At 52.3% G+C, this 12,723-nt stretch overlaps 1 protein-coding gene across 1 annotated transcript in view; it reads left to right on the top strand.

The window, feature by feature from the left end:
• The window catches only part of DOT1L (DOT1-like histone H3K79 methyltransferase), a 65,558-nt gene that overhangs the window by 6,875 nt on the left and 45,960 nt on the right, over positions 1 to 12,723 (top strand). The window contains exon 2 of the mRNA XM_012729473.1: positions 10,102 to 10,145. Coding sequence (XP_012584927.1) covers positions 10,102 to 10,145 — 44 coding nt within the window. The remainder of the gene's footprint in view (positions 1 to 10,101; positions 10,146 to 12,723) is intronic.

Here is a 12,723-nt window from a genome sequence, read left to right as displayed (position 1 = left end):
TCTCTCTCTCTCTCTCTCTCTCTCTCTCTCTCTCTCTCTCTCTCTCTCTTTCTTTTTTAAAAAGATTACTTATTTATGTAAAGAACTGGGGTGCAGGCCAAAGGTGTGGTGGGTGCGAGGGTTCACCAGAGCCAGAGTGAGGAGCAGAACAGGCAGATCCACTGCAGTCCACTGAGGGCAGCAGAGGGCAGGTCAGGGAGGTCTGCTGCGCCATGTGGGTCACTCTCTGCCTGGCCTCAGCTCGGCAGTGCCGAGACTTTACAGTTCTTTCAGCTGCAGAGTTAGATTGTTAAGTTGAGATTTTTTCCCTTTCTTTTAACGTGGGCCCGTATTGCTGTGAACTTCCCACGCAGCACCGTTTTTTAATGCAGCCCCATAGGGCCTGGAGGTATCTCTCCATTTTCATTTCTCTCTGGACAGCTTTTGAGTTCTTCATTGACCCAGGAGCTGTTCAGAAGCATTTTGTTCAGCCTTCACCTTTTGGTTTGTTCCAGGATTCTTTCTTTAATTTTAGCTTTATAGCATTGTGGTCTCTGAAGATGCTTGCTCTAATTTCTATTTTTGTACATTGTCTGAGACATGTTTTATGGAATGTTCCATGTGCACTGGAGAAGAAATTGTATTCATTTCTTTTGGGATGGAAAGCTTTATAATTGTCCAGTAAATTCATTTGTTCTAACACTTCATTTTAGGTCTTTATTTCTTCATTAATTTTCTGTCTGGTTGGACCGACCCTTTGTGTCAGTGGTGTGTTGAGGTCACCATTGACTTATTTTGATGACTGTTTATTTACTTTAAAAAACTTAGGTATATGTACAAGAGCTGGGGTGTAGGCCTGAGGTGGGGGTTGATGAGCGGATTCACCAGAGACAAGCGGATTACAGGCTGAAATCCACTGCTGAGGGGAGCCGCAGCAGACAGGAGAGGTCTGCTCTGCCGTGTGGGTCACTCCCTGGCTGGGGGTTGAACTTGTGCTGCAGATACCTTCCTAGTGCTGAGACTTAACCCCTGGTGCCACCAGGGAGGCCCTGAATGTGCTGTGCTAGGTGTTACCAGCTGCTTTATCTACCTGGGTGCTCTCCTCCAGGGGTTGTGTACATATTCACATCAGTTAACGTCTTGCTGTAAATTGGACCCTGAACAATGTCCATCTTTGACCCTGACCCCCTTTAGTGAACAGTCCAGTTTATCTAATCGTAACTGCAGCCTGCTTTAGTCTTTGAGTTATTAGCATGTATGACCTTATTTCACTCTGTTATTTTTAGTTTGTTTTTGTCTTTAGGTTTCAAATGGGTCTCTTGTAAACAAACAATAGATGGCTGAAACTTTCCACCCACGTTGTTAGGCTGTGCCTTTTAATTGATGAGTTCAGATACTCACATTGTTGATATGAACTGCTTATTTGCATTTTTAATTTTTGTTATTTTTCTGTTGTTTTCCTTTTTTCCACTTGTTTCTTTCTGGATTACTTTCCTTAGCATTTCTGTCAACTTCTTTGTTTCTTCATGTGTGGGTCTCTATTCTGGATTTTTGGTTAGTGGTTACCATGGGATTTTACCTAAATTCCTGTTTTAAGTCCTTTATGAGCTGGTGTCTGCTCTCTGGCATTCAGCAGGAAGGTTCTGTCCGTTTCTCCCTCACCCTTAGCTACTGACTAGTGATATTCTTGCCCACATTCTGGTGGTACATCGCTCCTGTCATTTTGCTCAGGAATTTGTTTTACTTTTTTCTTTGCTCCTAGAACTTTCAACATTTTTTAAAGGCCAGGTCCAATGAACTCCATCACCTTCTGTTCTGGGAACACCCTTCTTTACTTTCATTTTTGAATGATAACCTTGCAGGGTAGAGGATTCTTGCTTGGCGCTTCTTGTCTTAGGATTTGCGAACCCTTCTTTCCACTCTCTTGCCTGGAGAGTCTCAGGGCTGAAGTCTGGGTCGTCTTAACTTGGGAGCCTTTGTGAGTTATTTTGTTTTCCTTGCTTCCTGACATTTTTTCTTTCTCTCTGAATTTTGATTGACAATGATGTGTCTAGATGTAGCTCTATTTCCATTTAAACATTTAGTGGTTCTGTCTCCTGAACATTCATATTTAATTCATTCTTTAGCTTTGCGAAATTCTCTCTTTTTTTTTTTTGAATAGGGCTTCTGCTCCTATTTATTTATTTTTTTCTTCTGGGATCCCAATTATTTATAAGTTTCCTCTTCAGAGTCTGATATTTCTTGCAGTGCTTTCTCATTTTTCCTTTGTTTTCATTCTCTTCTAAATGAGCAATTTGTTCACTTGCGTTTTCTACATCTGACATTCTTCTGTCAGTTTAATTCTATTAAAGTGCTTTCTAAATTTGTCTACATTTCATTTAGGGTCTTTTGTGATCTTTTTAGTTAGTCTTGTAGGTGAAGAACTCTCTTAGGTCCTGGATCTTCTGAGATCTGGCTCCTGCCTCTCCGCCTCTGACTGACCTAGCAGTTCGTTTTCAGCATTTTTACATTGTTCTTTTGAAGTCTCTGTGTGGTAGTTCCTCGGTTTCTTTCTCCTTTATATTGGCGGTAGGACTTAGTTCTCGTCTTGCTTCCACCTTTGTTCACATGTTCCTTGCTCCTGGGCCTGTGATGCCTTATTTGCTGTCTGTGCATTTGCGTGGGGGCAGTGGTGGCTGCGGCTGCAGTTTGTTTAGTTTTGTTTCTCAGTGTACTCGGTGTAAGGTGGGGGCAGGAGGGGTGTCTAGGTCTCAGTGTGAGGAGCTAAGGTGACCCCTCCACCTCCTCTTCCTCCACAGCTGGCTGTGGTGTGTGCCTGGCCACCCGGCTCCCCACCTCTCCCCTTGCAGCTCCCTGCTCCCTTGCAGCTCCCTGCTGTGGAGGCTTGGGATCTCTGAGCTTGAGTCTCCCAGGGGGAGGAGCTGGCCTGGGCTGCCAGACTGCAGCTCTGGGACTGATTTGCCCTGGCGGCACTTCTCCTGAGGTGGCGGCCCCGTGCGACTCTGCCCGTGGTCGTGGTCAACGTCGGTCGCGGGCTGCTGCTGTTTCTGCGGGCCTGCAACCCCTGCTTGTGGTGTGCACTTTCCAGGGTCTGTGAGAGCCCTTCTCTCTGCTGGCGGGCTTTTTATGGAGTCCAGGCTGGCTCAGTCTGGTGGCTTTGGCTGTTTCTGGGAGGGGAGAGAGGAGGAGTCAGTCTTCTGGTGCCCCCGTGAACCTGAGTTCCTAGTTTCCTGCAGGGTCCCCACTGGCCCAGGTCAGGTCTGCACCCACTTTGTCAGCAAAGCTCCTGGAGGGTTTCAGTGTCCCTGGTTGCCCCTGTCAGGACCAGAGTGCTGGACCCACCCACACTCCTCTCCCTTCCCTTCCCTTCCCCTCAGCTGTCACCCACCCTAGCTCAAAGTCTCTGTGGGGAAAACCTGGGACTCGCTAGCTAGGTCAGAGCACCTGGATATTCCTGTGAGCAAACGCTATTTTTTATGGTGGTTTTATGGGAGGGGAACCCACCCTCTGTCCTGCCACATGGCAGCGGGTGTCTCTTAAATATCAAGAGGGGACCATAGAGTCGCTGCCTTTACCTGATAGCTTATCCGTGAGCATGGACTGGCTTGGCGCTCCCTGGTTTAAAGTCATCAGGAGTGTGGCCCTCCCTGGTGGCGCAGCGGGTTAAAGCGCAGCACTGAGAAGCTAGAGCCACTTCTGCATGAATTTGATCCCTGTCTACCCCGGAGGTGACCACATGGCGCAGAGACCTCTCCTGGCCTGCCCGCTGCTCCTCTCAGCAGTGTACTTTGTCGGCTGGCCTGTTCTGCTCCCCACTCTGTCCCGGGTGAATCCTCTCACCCTCTGCATCTCTGGCCTGTACCCCAGTTCTGTATGAATAAATAAATAAATCTTTACAAATAAAAGTCATCAGGAGTGAAAGTTAAGTTTTTTCACAGGGCCACATCATAAGGTCTGTGAAAAGGAATCTTCTGGCAGGAATCTCCGGTGATGATTCAGAGAGCAAAGTGATCGTTGGGTTTGAGGTGTTTAAGTTGATTTATACTTGATGTGGATGCTCACGTTGTGCATTGCCTAATTCATCAGTACTCAGAAATGAAAGATTTTAGTTACAAATCCATGGAATTCTTATCTTCAAAAGATTTTAGGTATGCCATGTGTATCTTCTTCATTTTCCTCTCAAGTGAAGAGGGGAAGAAATTTTTCCACCATTTGGTGACTAGGAGAATCTTCTCGAGAGTGGGCTGAGGGATGTGCTTTAGCCAAGCCTAAAAGCTACAGAGCAGCAGCCTGTCTGGGGGAGGCGGGGGGCCGGGGTGGGGAGGAGGGCTGTGGGACAAAGGTCCAGACTGGCCTTACTCCTCTCCCAGTGTTCACAGCCAGTTACCTCACCTCACGGGGGCCTTTCTCCCGCTGCCGCCGAGCCACCGACTTCTCTGAGGATAGCTCTGAGTGCCAGGCGGTGTGCTGTGCCGCAGCTTGTGAACACAGAACATAGCCGCTGCTCCTTCAGGATGGCCGTTCTCAGTGTCCCCTGGGCCCGGCTCTGTATCACCTGGGGACCTGCTAGAGAGGGCTTCCCAGCCTGACCCAGAACGACTGATCCCGGAACGTCGGGTGGCCGGGACTCTGTGCCCTGCGGCTGGCGGGCCAGGGCATTCTGCCCGACGACTGTTGTAGTGTGAGAACCCTGCCCAGAGGAATACTGGGGCTCTGCCCTCGACCCAGATGATTCCTGATGTGTTTCACTGTCCTTGTTGCAGATGGAGCGAGACTAGCATTTCAGGCGCTTGGCGCAGAGTGCCTGTGGGGCCTTCCTGTGTGCACGGAGGCCCCGCCTCAGGTTTTGGCATCAGTGTTTGTTTTCACATCGTCCTCTGTGAAGGAGGCAGCTGTCACTGCTAGTGTGACATTGGGGCTCCCCACATGCCCTCTGGTCTCTATGCATGTGTCCCCATACCGTCCCTGCCAGGCAGGGCGAGGATCGGCATCTGTGACTGTAGAAGTACCAGAATAGACCCAACCCGAGCCCGGAGTAACCAGCCTCCCCATCCGTGTGCACTGGCCTGGCCGTAGCGTTTACTAAGGACATTTGCACAAGACCCCTACCTTAGCGTCCAGGACCCCCTCCCCATGCAGCCTCCCAATTCAGCACTCCAACAGATTTCATGTGGAGACTATCAGCTGCCACTGTGGGTGCTGGGATGCAATTAGTGGGGAGAGACCGGGTTCCTCCAGTCTGAGCACACAGGAGTCCCTCGTGGGTGGCAGTATGGCCAGTGGAGGAGGAGTTGAGGGGTCCCGGTGTGAAGAGACAGAGCTGCTCATAACCAGGCTTCCTGGGGCCTGCTCTCACCCCAGCCTCTCCAGCTAGTGCCGCTCCTCCGAGCCCAAGAGCCGCACCGAAAGGCTGCGGTCCAGCGGATGCAGCCTGGCCGAGCCCGGGCGCCTTCTGCATCATTGATGGTGTCGAGTGTCTTAGGTTACTCCTCTCAGGATGGTGATGGAAACTGGCCAGTCCCTGAGGGCCATTCTGAGATCTTAGGAGCTGCAACTGTAGTTCTTCCCTTGTATTCTGGTTCTAAAGCTTAGGAAACACGGTTCACCCCCTCGTGGCAGAGAGCAAGTCCCACAGCTTTGCCTCCTGGGTCTGCCAGAGTTCCTAGGGTGCCGGAGCAAGGCTGTGCCTGGGGCAGGCTCCTGCGGCCTGCCTGCCCTAGGTGGCTCCCTGCCGCAGGCCGGCTGGGTGTGTCACCAGCACTGCATTTTGTGAGGGTGGGGCCATCCCGGCCCGCAGCGCCTTGACAGTCTCCAGACCACAGGCGCGCTCCGTGTTGTCCACAGGGTGTGCCCGCCACTCACAAGCTGTGTGCCCCGTTGGGCCCTCTGGTGGTAACTTGAACCAGAAACCTCTGGTGAGGGGCTTTTCTTGTCAGTTCAAGGCTTCCTGTTGCTGTCGGTCCCTCTCACTGGGCTGTGCTCTCGCGCAGTTGGTCAGCGCTTTCGCCACCTCACGATCATGCATTGGCAGCAGCTGGCGGCCGCACACACCGATTGTCTCCCAGTCGTGGTGGTCGTGACCCTGGAGCAGACTTGCGGGGTGTCCGGGTGGGGGTCTCACAAGGTGCTGCCTCCAGAGGCCTGACTGGGCTGGAGGTGGTGGCAGCTCCCTCCCTCCCTTGGAAGCCCCTCTGTACCTCTGTTCGTGGGGTGCAGCTGGCTTCCCTAGGGTGAGGAAGGCAGGCTTCCCCTGCCTGCTCCCCTCAGGTCCTGTAAGTACCAGTCCTCGGCTTATGTGTTGGGGAGCCTCTTCTGCACACCTGTGACACAGCAGTGTCCCCTCTGCTGCTGTGGGGTCAGCGGGAGCCATAGCACTTCCGCTGGCGCGCTCGGCTGTGTGCAGGACTTGTAACCTCACTGTCTTCCTGTTTGGGCCGGGGACGAGTTGAGGGCTGGCTTTAATGATAAGTGGTGTTTTCTAGTGGGCATTGTTGTTAACAACTCCTTTGAGGTATAGTTTCTCACATTATACTAATTTATTTATTTTTAAAGCTCTGTTTATTTATGCACACAAGAGCTGAGGTACAGGCCAGAGGAGCGGGGGTGGTGAGAGGAGGCGGTGAGAGGATTTGCAAGGGCCAGAGTGGGGAGCAGAACAGGTGGATCTGCTGAAATCCGCTGCTGAGGGGAGCAACAGGTGAGGCAGGCGAGGTCTGCTGGGCCGCGTGGGTCACTCCCTGGCCGGGGATCGATCTCCTGCCGCAGTGGCTGCAGATCACTTCATAGTGCTGAGACTTAACACCTGCGCCCCCAGGGAGGCCCTGGACTACTCACTTAAAGTGTGGTTTGTGCACTCACATGTATAACCATCATCTCAAAGCCCAGATTATCCCTTCACCCGAAAAAGAAGCCCTGCTCGTACAGTCACTCCTACCCTCTCCCCAGCCCCTGGCACCAGGAACCCACTTTCTGGCTGTGCCTGTCCTGGATGTTTCTCGTCGTAGACTCACTCCACGTGGCCTTCTGTGTCTGGTTTGTTCTCTGAGTGGCCTGTGCTCAGGGTCCCTTCCCGTCGTCTGAGTGTCAGAGCTGCCCCCCTTTTCATGGCCTAATGAATCTCCAGTACGTGAATGGACCCTTGGGCTGTGGTCACTTCTTGGCGATCCTGAGTTCACTGTGTGAACGCGCACGTGCAGGCTTTTGTGTGGACGTGTGTTCCTCCTCTTGGGCAGGTGGGAGGAGTGGGATTGCCGTGCCATGTGACGACTCCATGTTTACATCCTGCCTGCTGTGTGTGCCACGCCCTGGCCATGCCTGCCACCCTCCTGTTTGGATGGGTGTCCTTTGCACCTCAGATGGGCATCTTCTCATGTTGCTACTGGCCATCAAGTATCTTCTTTGTGCCAAGGTCAATTCAAATACAGTTATTTTTTCCTTTTACTTTTGAGTTAGAGTTTTTTCATATATAATTGATACAAACCCTTTTCCATTTTTTCTTCTCATGTGACTTTTTATTTAACACTTATTTATGCACACAGAACTGGGGTACAGGCCAGAGGTACAAGGGCGGTGAGAGGATTCACCAGAACAGTGGGTTGAAGAACAGGCCGACTGACGAAGTACCCTGCTGAGGGGAGCAGTGGGTGGGTCAGGAGAGGTCTGCTGCGCCCTGGGGGTCACCTCCAGGACTGGGAATCGAACTGGTGCTGCAGTGGCTGCGCTTTAACCTGTCGTGTCACCAGGGAAGTCCCCATTTCATCTTCTCACTGATGTCTTTGAAGTATAAAGTCTTTAAGAAATCAGACTTAACTGTTTTTTTCTAACCCTAAAGTTTGAAGTGATTATCATGTGGTGGGCATGTAGCCACAGACAGAGGCCCCGAGTGTCCCCCACATGCCTCGCACCTCACGAGGCAGCAGTGCGTGGTGCTCCTGGGCTTGCCTCAGGGCCCAGGCCCCTGGCGGCTATGGCTCTTCGCCCAAGCCTGTGCTCCTGCTCCATCTGCAAAATGGGCTTGAGCTTTGGAGCACCGTGGCCACGCGAGCAAGTCAGCACCGTCTGCACTCAGACTTGCCCCCTGTCCTCGGGGTGCTGTCATGCGCCCGAGCACTGGTCTGGTCTCGGCCCTCAGCCCCCTCCGTGCCCTGACGGTGGGTGGACTGAGAGAGACAGGCCAGAGTTGACCAGCCAGCTCCTGACGAGGACAGTGCTGCAGAGGTTGGGGCGGGGGTGGCATTGGTGCTTATCGCTTCTGGTTCCTGGACTTCAGCCACCAGAGGGCAGGAGTTGTGCTTTCTGGCTTGGTCACTAAATACTGTGGCTGCTGGGACATTGTCACTTGTCTTACCCCACCTTTTCTTTTTTTTTTTAACGATTTATTTATGCATACAGGAACTGGGGTCCAAGGGGTGTGGGGGTGAGAGGATTCACCAGAGAGAGAATGGGGAGCAGAACAGGTGGCTCTACTGAGATTCACTGCTGAGGGTAGCAGCGGGGAGACAGGAGCGGTCTGCTGCGCCATGGGGGTCACTCCCCGGCTGGGATAGAACTTGTGCTTCAGTGGCTGCCAATAGCTTGATAGGGCTGTCTTTACCCCCTGCACCACCTTTCTTAACGGTAAATTTGCTGAGATGCAGCAGTGTACTTCGACGATCCGCCTGTTCTGCTCCCCACTTTGTCTCTGGTGAAGCCTCTCACCCTCCGCATCTCTGGCCTGTACCTCAGTTCTGTATGAATAAATAAATAAATCTAAAAAAAAAAATAAAAAAAATAAAAAAAATAAAAAAATAAAATTTGCTGAGATGTCAGGAGATCCCCTGAGGAATTTGTGGGCTCCCAGGCTGTGGTCTGGATCATTAGGTGCTCAGGTGCTGATGAACCTGCAGGTATAAGGGGGGCAAGACAAGCAACAGGTGTTCCTGTCGCGTAGCCAGTGTGTTGGAGGGGTGGCCTGTGTTCTGTCCACACGGGACCCTGAGTGTCAGGCAGCTGTAATGTCTCACAGGCAGAGCTGGGGTCCTATGTCACAGGGTCCCATCCACAAGGGGGCAGTCGTGCTGGAGTTGGGACGTCTGTCTTTGCTGTCTGCACTGCCTCTCTCATTGTGCCAATTCCTGCATTTTATTTGTGACCTTTTGAAGTGAGGTGAACTGCTGCTCTGTTGTCCATTCTCTGGACCCACCCCCAGCTCAGGCTACCATCCAGCCATCTTAGAACCTTCACAGGGTGCCAAGAGACCGAGTCAGAGAATCAGGACGTTAAATTCCAGTCCTTGTCTTGTCCTGTTAGTACATAACCAAGGGGCACTCAGGGACCCCAAACTGTTAAGGGGTGCCTGCTCTAACGGGAGTCCAGCCATCTGCCATACAAAGGCAAAGGAAGCAGACCCTTAGTGTGAAAGCATTTCAGTGTCGTGTGCATACAAGAGAAGGATAGTCTTTTTTTTTTTTTTTTTTAAATGTTTATTCTTTGGGCCTCCCTGGTGGTGCAGCAGGTTAAAGCGCAGCACTGTGAAGCCAGCCACAGCCGTTCCAGTGCGAGTTCAATCCCCGGGCAGGGAGTGACCCACAGGGTGCAGCAGACCTCTCCTGTCTCCCCGCTGCTCCCTCACCAGTGTACTTAGTCTGTCTGCCTGTTCTGCTCCCACTCTGTCTCTGGTGAAGCCTCTCATATCCTTGCACTTCTGGCCTGTACCCTAGTTCCTAAACATTTATGATTTACTTATTCATACAGAACTGGGGTATAGGCCAGAGGTATGGAAGCTTGAGAGATTCACTTGAAATCAGTCCTGTGCCTGTGGGTAACAGGAACCTCAGGAGTTGTCCCTGCGGCACCCCCTGGCACTGATTGGGAGGGCAGAGGCCCAAGTCCCTTCTCTGCCACATGCTAAGGAGGGAGCAGGGCAGGGACAGCCCCTTCCCAAGGTCAGCATGTTGCCTGTGGCAGGGACCCTGGGACAGCATCCTATGCACAGAAGGGCCCCTGAGCTCCCTGAGGGGATACATCCATGAGTGGAGAAATGAAGTGCCTGGAAGGGCAAGCCTTGGCGTGGTGGCCCTGTCCCCTGTCCCTGGAAAGCCAGCTGACCTGCCAGCTCTGAACCCTGCCCTTTTTGTCTTTCAGGACAAACACCATGATGCTGCTCACGAAATCATCGAGACCATCCGGTGAGCATAGCACCTATGGGGTGGGCCTGGGGGCGGCCTCTGGGTGGCTAGGTGTTTCTGGGCTGCATTTAGGTGAAAGGGTGGGGGTGTGGGTGGGGTTAGTGGGGTGGCAGGGCGGGGCTTACAGGCAGGACCTCTGCTGGTCCTTATGGAAGGGTGAGTCCTGGGGGTTGTGGGAGTGGGCATTGAGAAAGTGGAGATGTGTTTCTGTGGGGTGGGGGGTATTGGGGTAGGGTCTGGTGGGTGGCTACCCTGGGGTGGTCTATGGACCTTTCCTTGCGCCTGAGCTTCCCTGGCTCTGGGCTTCTTGTCCCTGCTCCTGAATGCGATTTCCGTTTGGCACATTTTAATGTTTGCATTCAAGATTGTTAACACCTTCTGATTTTCCAGGAGAGGTGAGCTTTCCATCCTCGCTGGATCCGCCTGCCCGATTACTGAGCCACGGGAATGAGGCTCTGAATAAACGAGTCTCTTCCCTTGGTGTGGGCTGGCATCTTTGCGAGTGGACGGACGCGCTGGGCGTCAGTCTGGGCCAAGGGCGCCGGCAGACCAGTGCAGTGTGGGACGGTCAGCACTTCCAGTGGTGCCCCAGGGTTTTCTGGGGGGAGGGTGCTAGGGCAGGAAGGAGTTGAGACTAGCTTCTGTGTAGCTGTTGTGACTCAGGTGTTCAGGTCTGCAGGGAGAAGCACCTGCCCTTGGGGGATGGCCAGCTGGGGTCCGGAAGGCCCTGTGCACTGTCTAGACCACCTAGTCTTGGTGTGGTCTTCTGTGAAGCCAAGCAGTCTGAGCCACTGCGCCTTGGGTGTGCACGGGCCTAGCTTTTGGGGGGAGATCCCAGTTTTCAGTGGGCTCTCTCACAGGGAATCTGGAGTCCAGGCCCCTGTCTGGCTGGCTGGGCAGAAGGCCTGGTTTCGAGGTGCAGTGCCCAACCTGGGGGTGTGGGTAGAGAGCTCCTGGAATGGAATCGCCTGCCTGGAGGTTCTGTTGGCTGTTTGACCAGTGTCAAAGCAAAGTTCTCCAAGTTTTTTTCACTTTCTCATTCAGAAATAGTGCTTTGCTTTTTACAGACAGCACGCATGCCGCACCCTTCAGCAGCCAGTGTCCACCAGTCTCTGCTCTGGGCAGAGATGTTGGGATGTTTTCCGAGGGGACTTCTCGTGGTTTCATTTGGGGGCCACCTTCTCCAGCCAGGCTGTTCTGTCTGGGGTCGGGGGGGTGGCTCAGTGGGGTGGTGATGCTTCAGGTTCCAGGAGATCACTGCTACTGGGGCCTGCTCCCTGCTGTGTTTGCGTGGGGGAGCGGAATGAGTTCCAGAGCACCAGTAGGAGGCTCAGAAGGTTTTAGCTAGCAGGTGGCCTCGGGTGGGGTTTGTGTGGCTTCTTTGCTGTGCTGCTGGACACTGGTGGTGTTGGAGTAGTTCCCCTGCTAACAGGTTGAATTTTAAAGTAAACTTAAAAGTCAAAACATTTAAAAAAATTAAAAATAAAATTTGGGTATCATCATGTAATAGAAGACCTTCTTCCTACCTCACCCATGAAAAGAAATACCCCACACTTTCCTTTACGCTCGCTCATGAGGACATCTGTTTTAAATAACTTGGACATCCTGTTTGTTTTGATTTCTGTGGGCGAACGTGTGCAGCTGCTTGGCCAGCCCTTGATTTGAAACCCTGTTGGCCTGGTCATCTCCCAGGCTGGCCTGGCTGCTGATTGACAGACTTCTCTCTCCTTGCCCTGGAGACAGTTTGTCAACTGGACTTTGCCCTTTCTCTGTTTTTCGTGTTACAGTGGAGACATTCCAGCAGGCACAGAGGGAGACTGGGCATGACAAGTCCCATGCTTCTGTCGTCCAGTCTCTTACCAGTGCAAAGCCACCTTGACCTCACTGTGCTTCCACCACCCACTTCCCACTCTGAACCTCGGGCGAGGTGCAAGAGAGCACACGCATGGCGTGTGCATTCTGAGTTGCGTGGGCACACCTAGGCCGTGCGCATACACGCAGCACGGTGACAGCCATGTCCAGCACCCAGCTCCATGGCTGTGTCCCCCATTGCTATCCCAGGCAGAGCCCCGCTCTGCTCTCTGACCTCTCCCTGTGCATTTTGTAGAATTTTATGTAAGTGGACAGGATCTTTATACTTTGCCTAACGGCTTTCCTCGGCACGAGTTGGAGCGTCTTTGTGGCTGTGTCGTTTGTCTTTCCTTTCGTGACTGAGGAGTGCTGGTTCTCTCTCCTTTCCTAACCTTGATGGGGAAGTGTCCAGTCTTTCATCACGGGGCTGATGGCTAGCCACGAGTTCTTCCTAGATGCCCTGTGTGAGTTAGCGGAAATTCCCCATTATTCTTAAAGTCAGTTTCCTGGATGAGACCGTGGCGTTAATAGCTGGGCTGACAGCAAGCCCTTACCTTTTTTTTTTTGTTTGTTCTTGTTTTTGTTTTAAATTTTTAAAATTTATTTATTACAAAGTTTATTTTTACATCATTTTGCACATTTTTTTTCCATCTCGATTGTAATCCCCACAGGTTTCCCATCACCAAATCACCCCTGTGCCACCACCTTAGTCCCGTGCACTACCCCC

The sequence above is a fragment of the Condylura cristata genome, unplaced genomic scaffold (genome assembly GCF_000260355.1).
Source record: "Condylura cristata isolate star-nosed mole 26May11 unplaced genomic scaffold, ConCri1.0 scaffold00025, whole genome shotgun sequence".
Taxonomy (NCBI): domain Eukaryota; kingdom Metazoa; phylum Chordata; class Mammalia; order Eulipotyphla; family Talpidae; genus Condylura; species Condylura cristata.
This window is presented reverse-complemented; position numbering and strand designations above follow the sequence as displayed.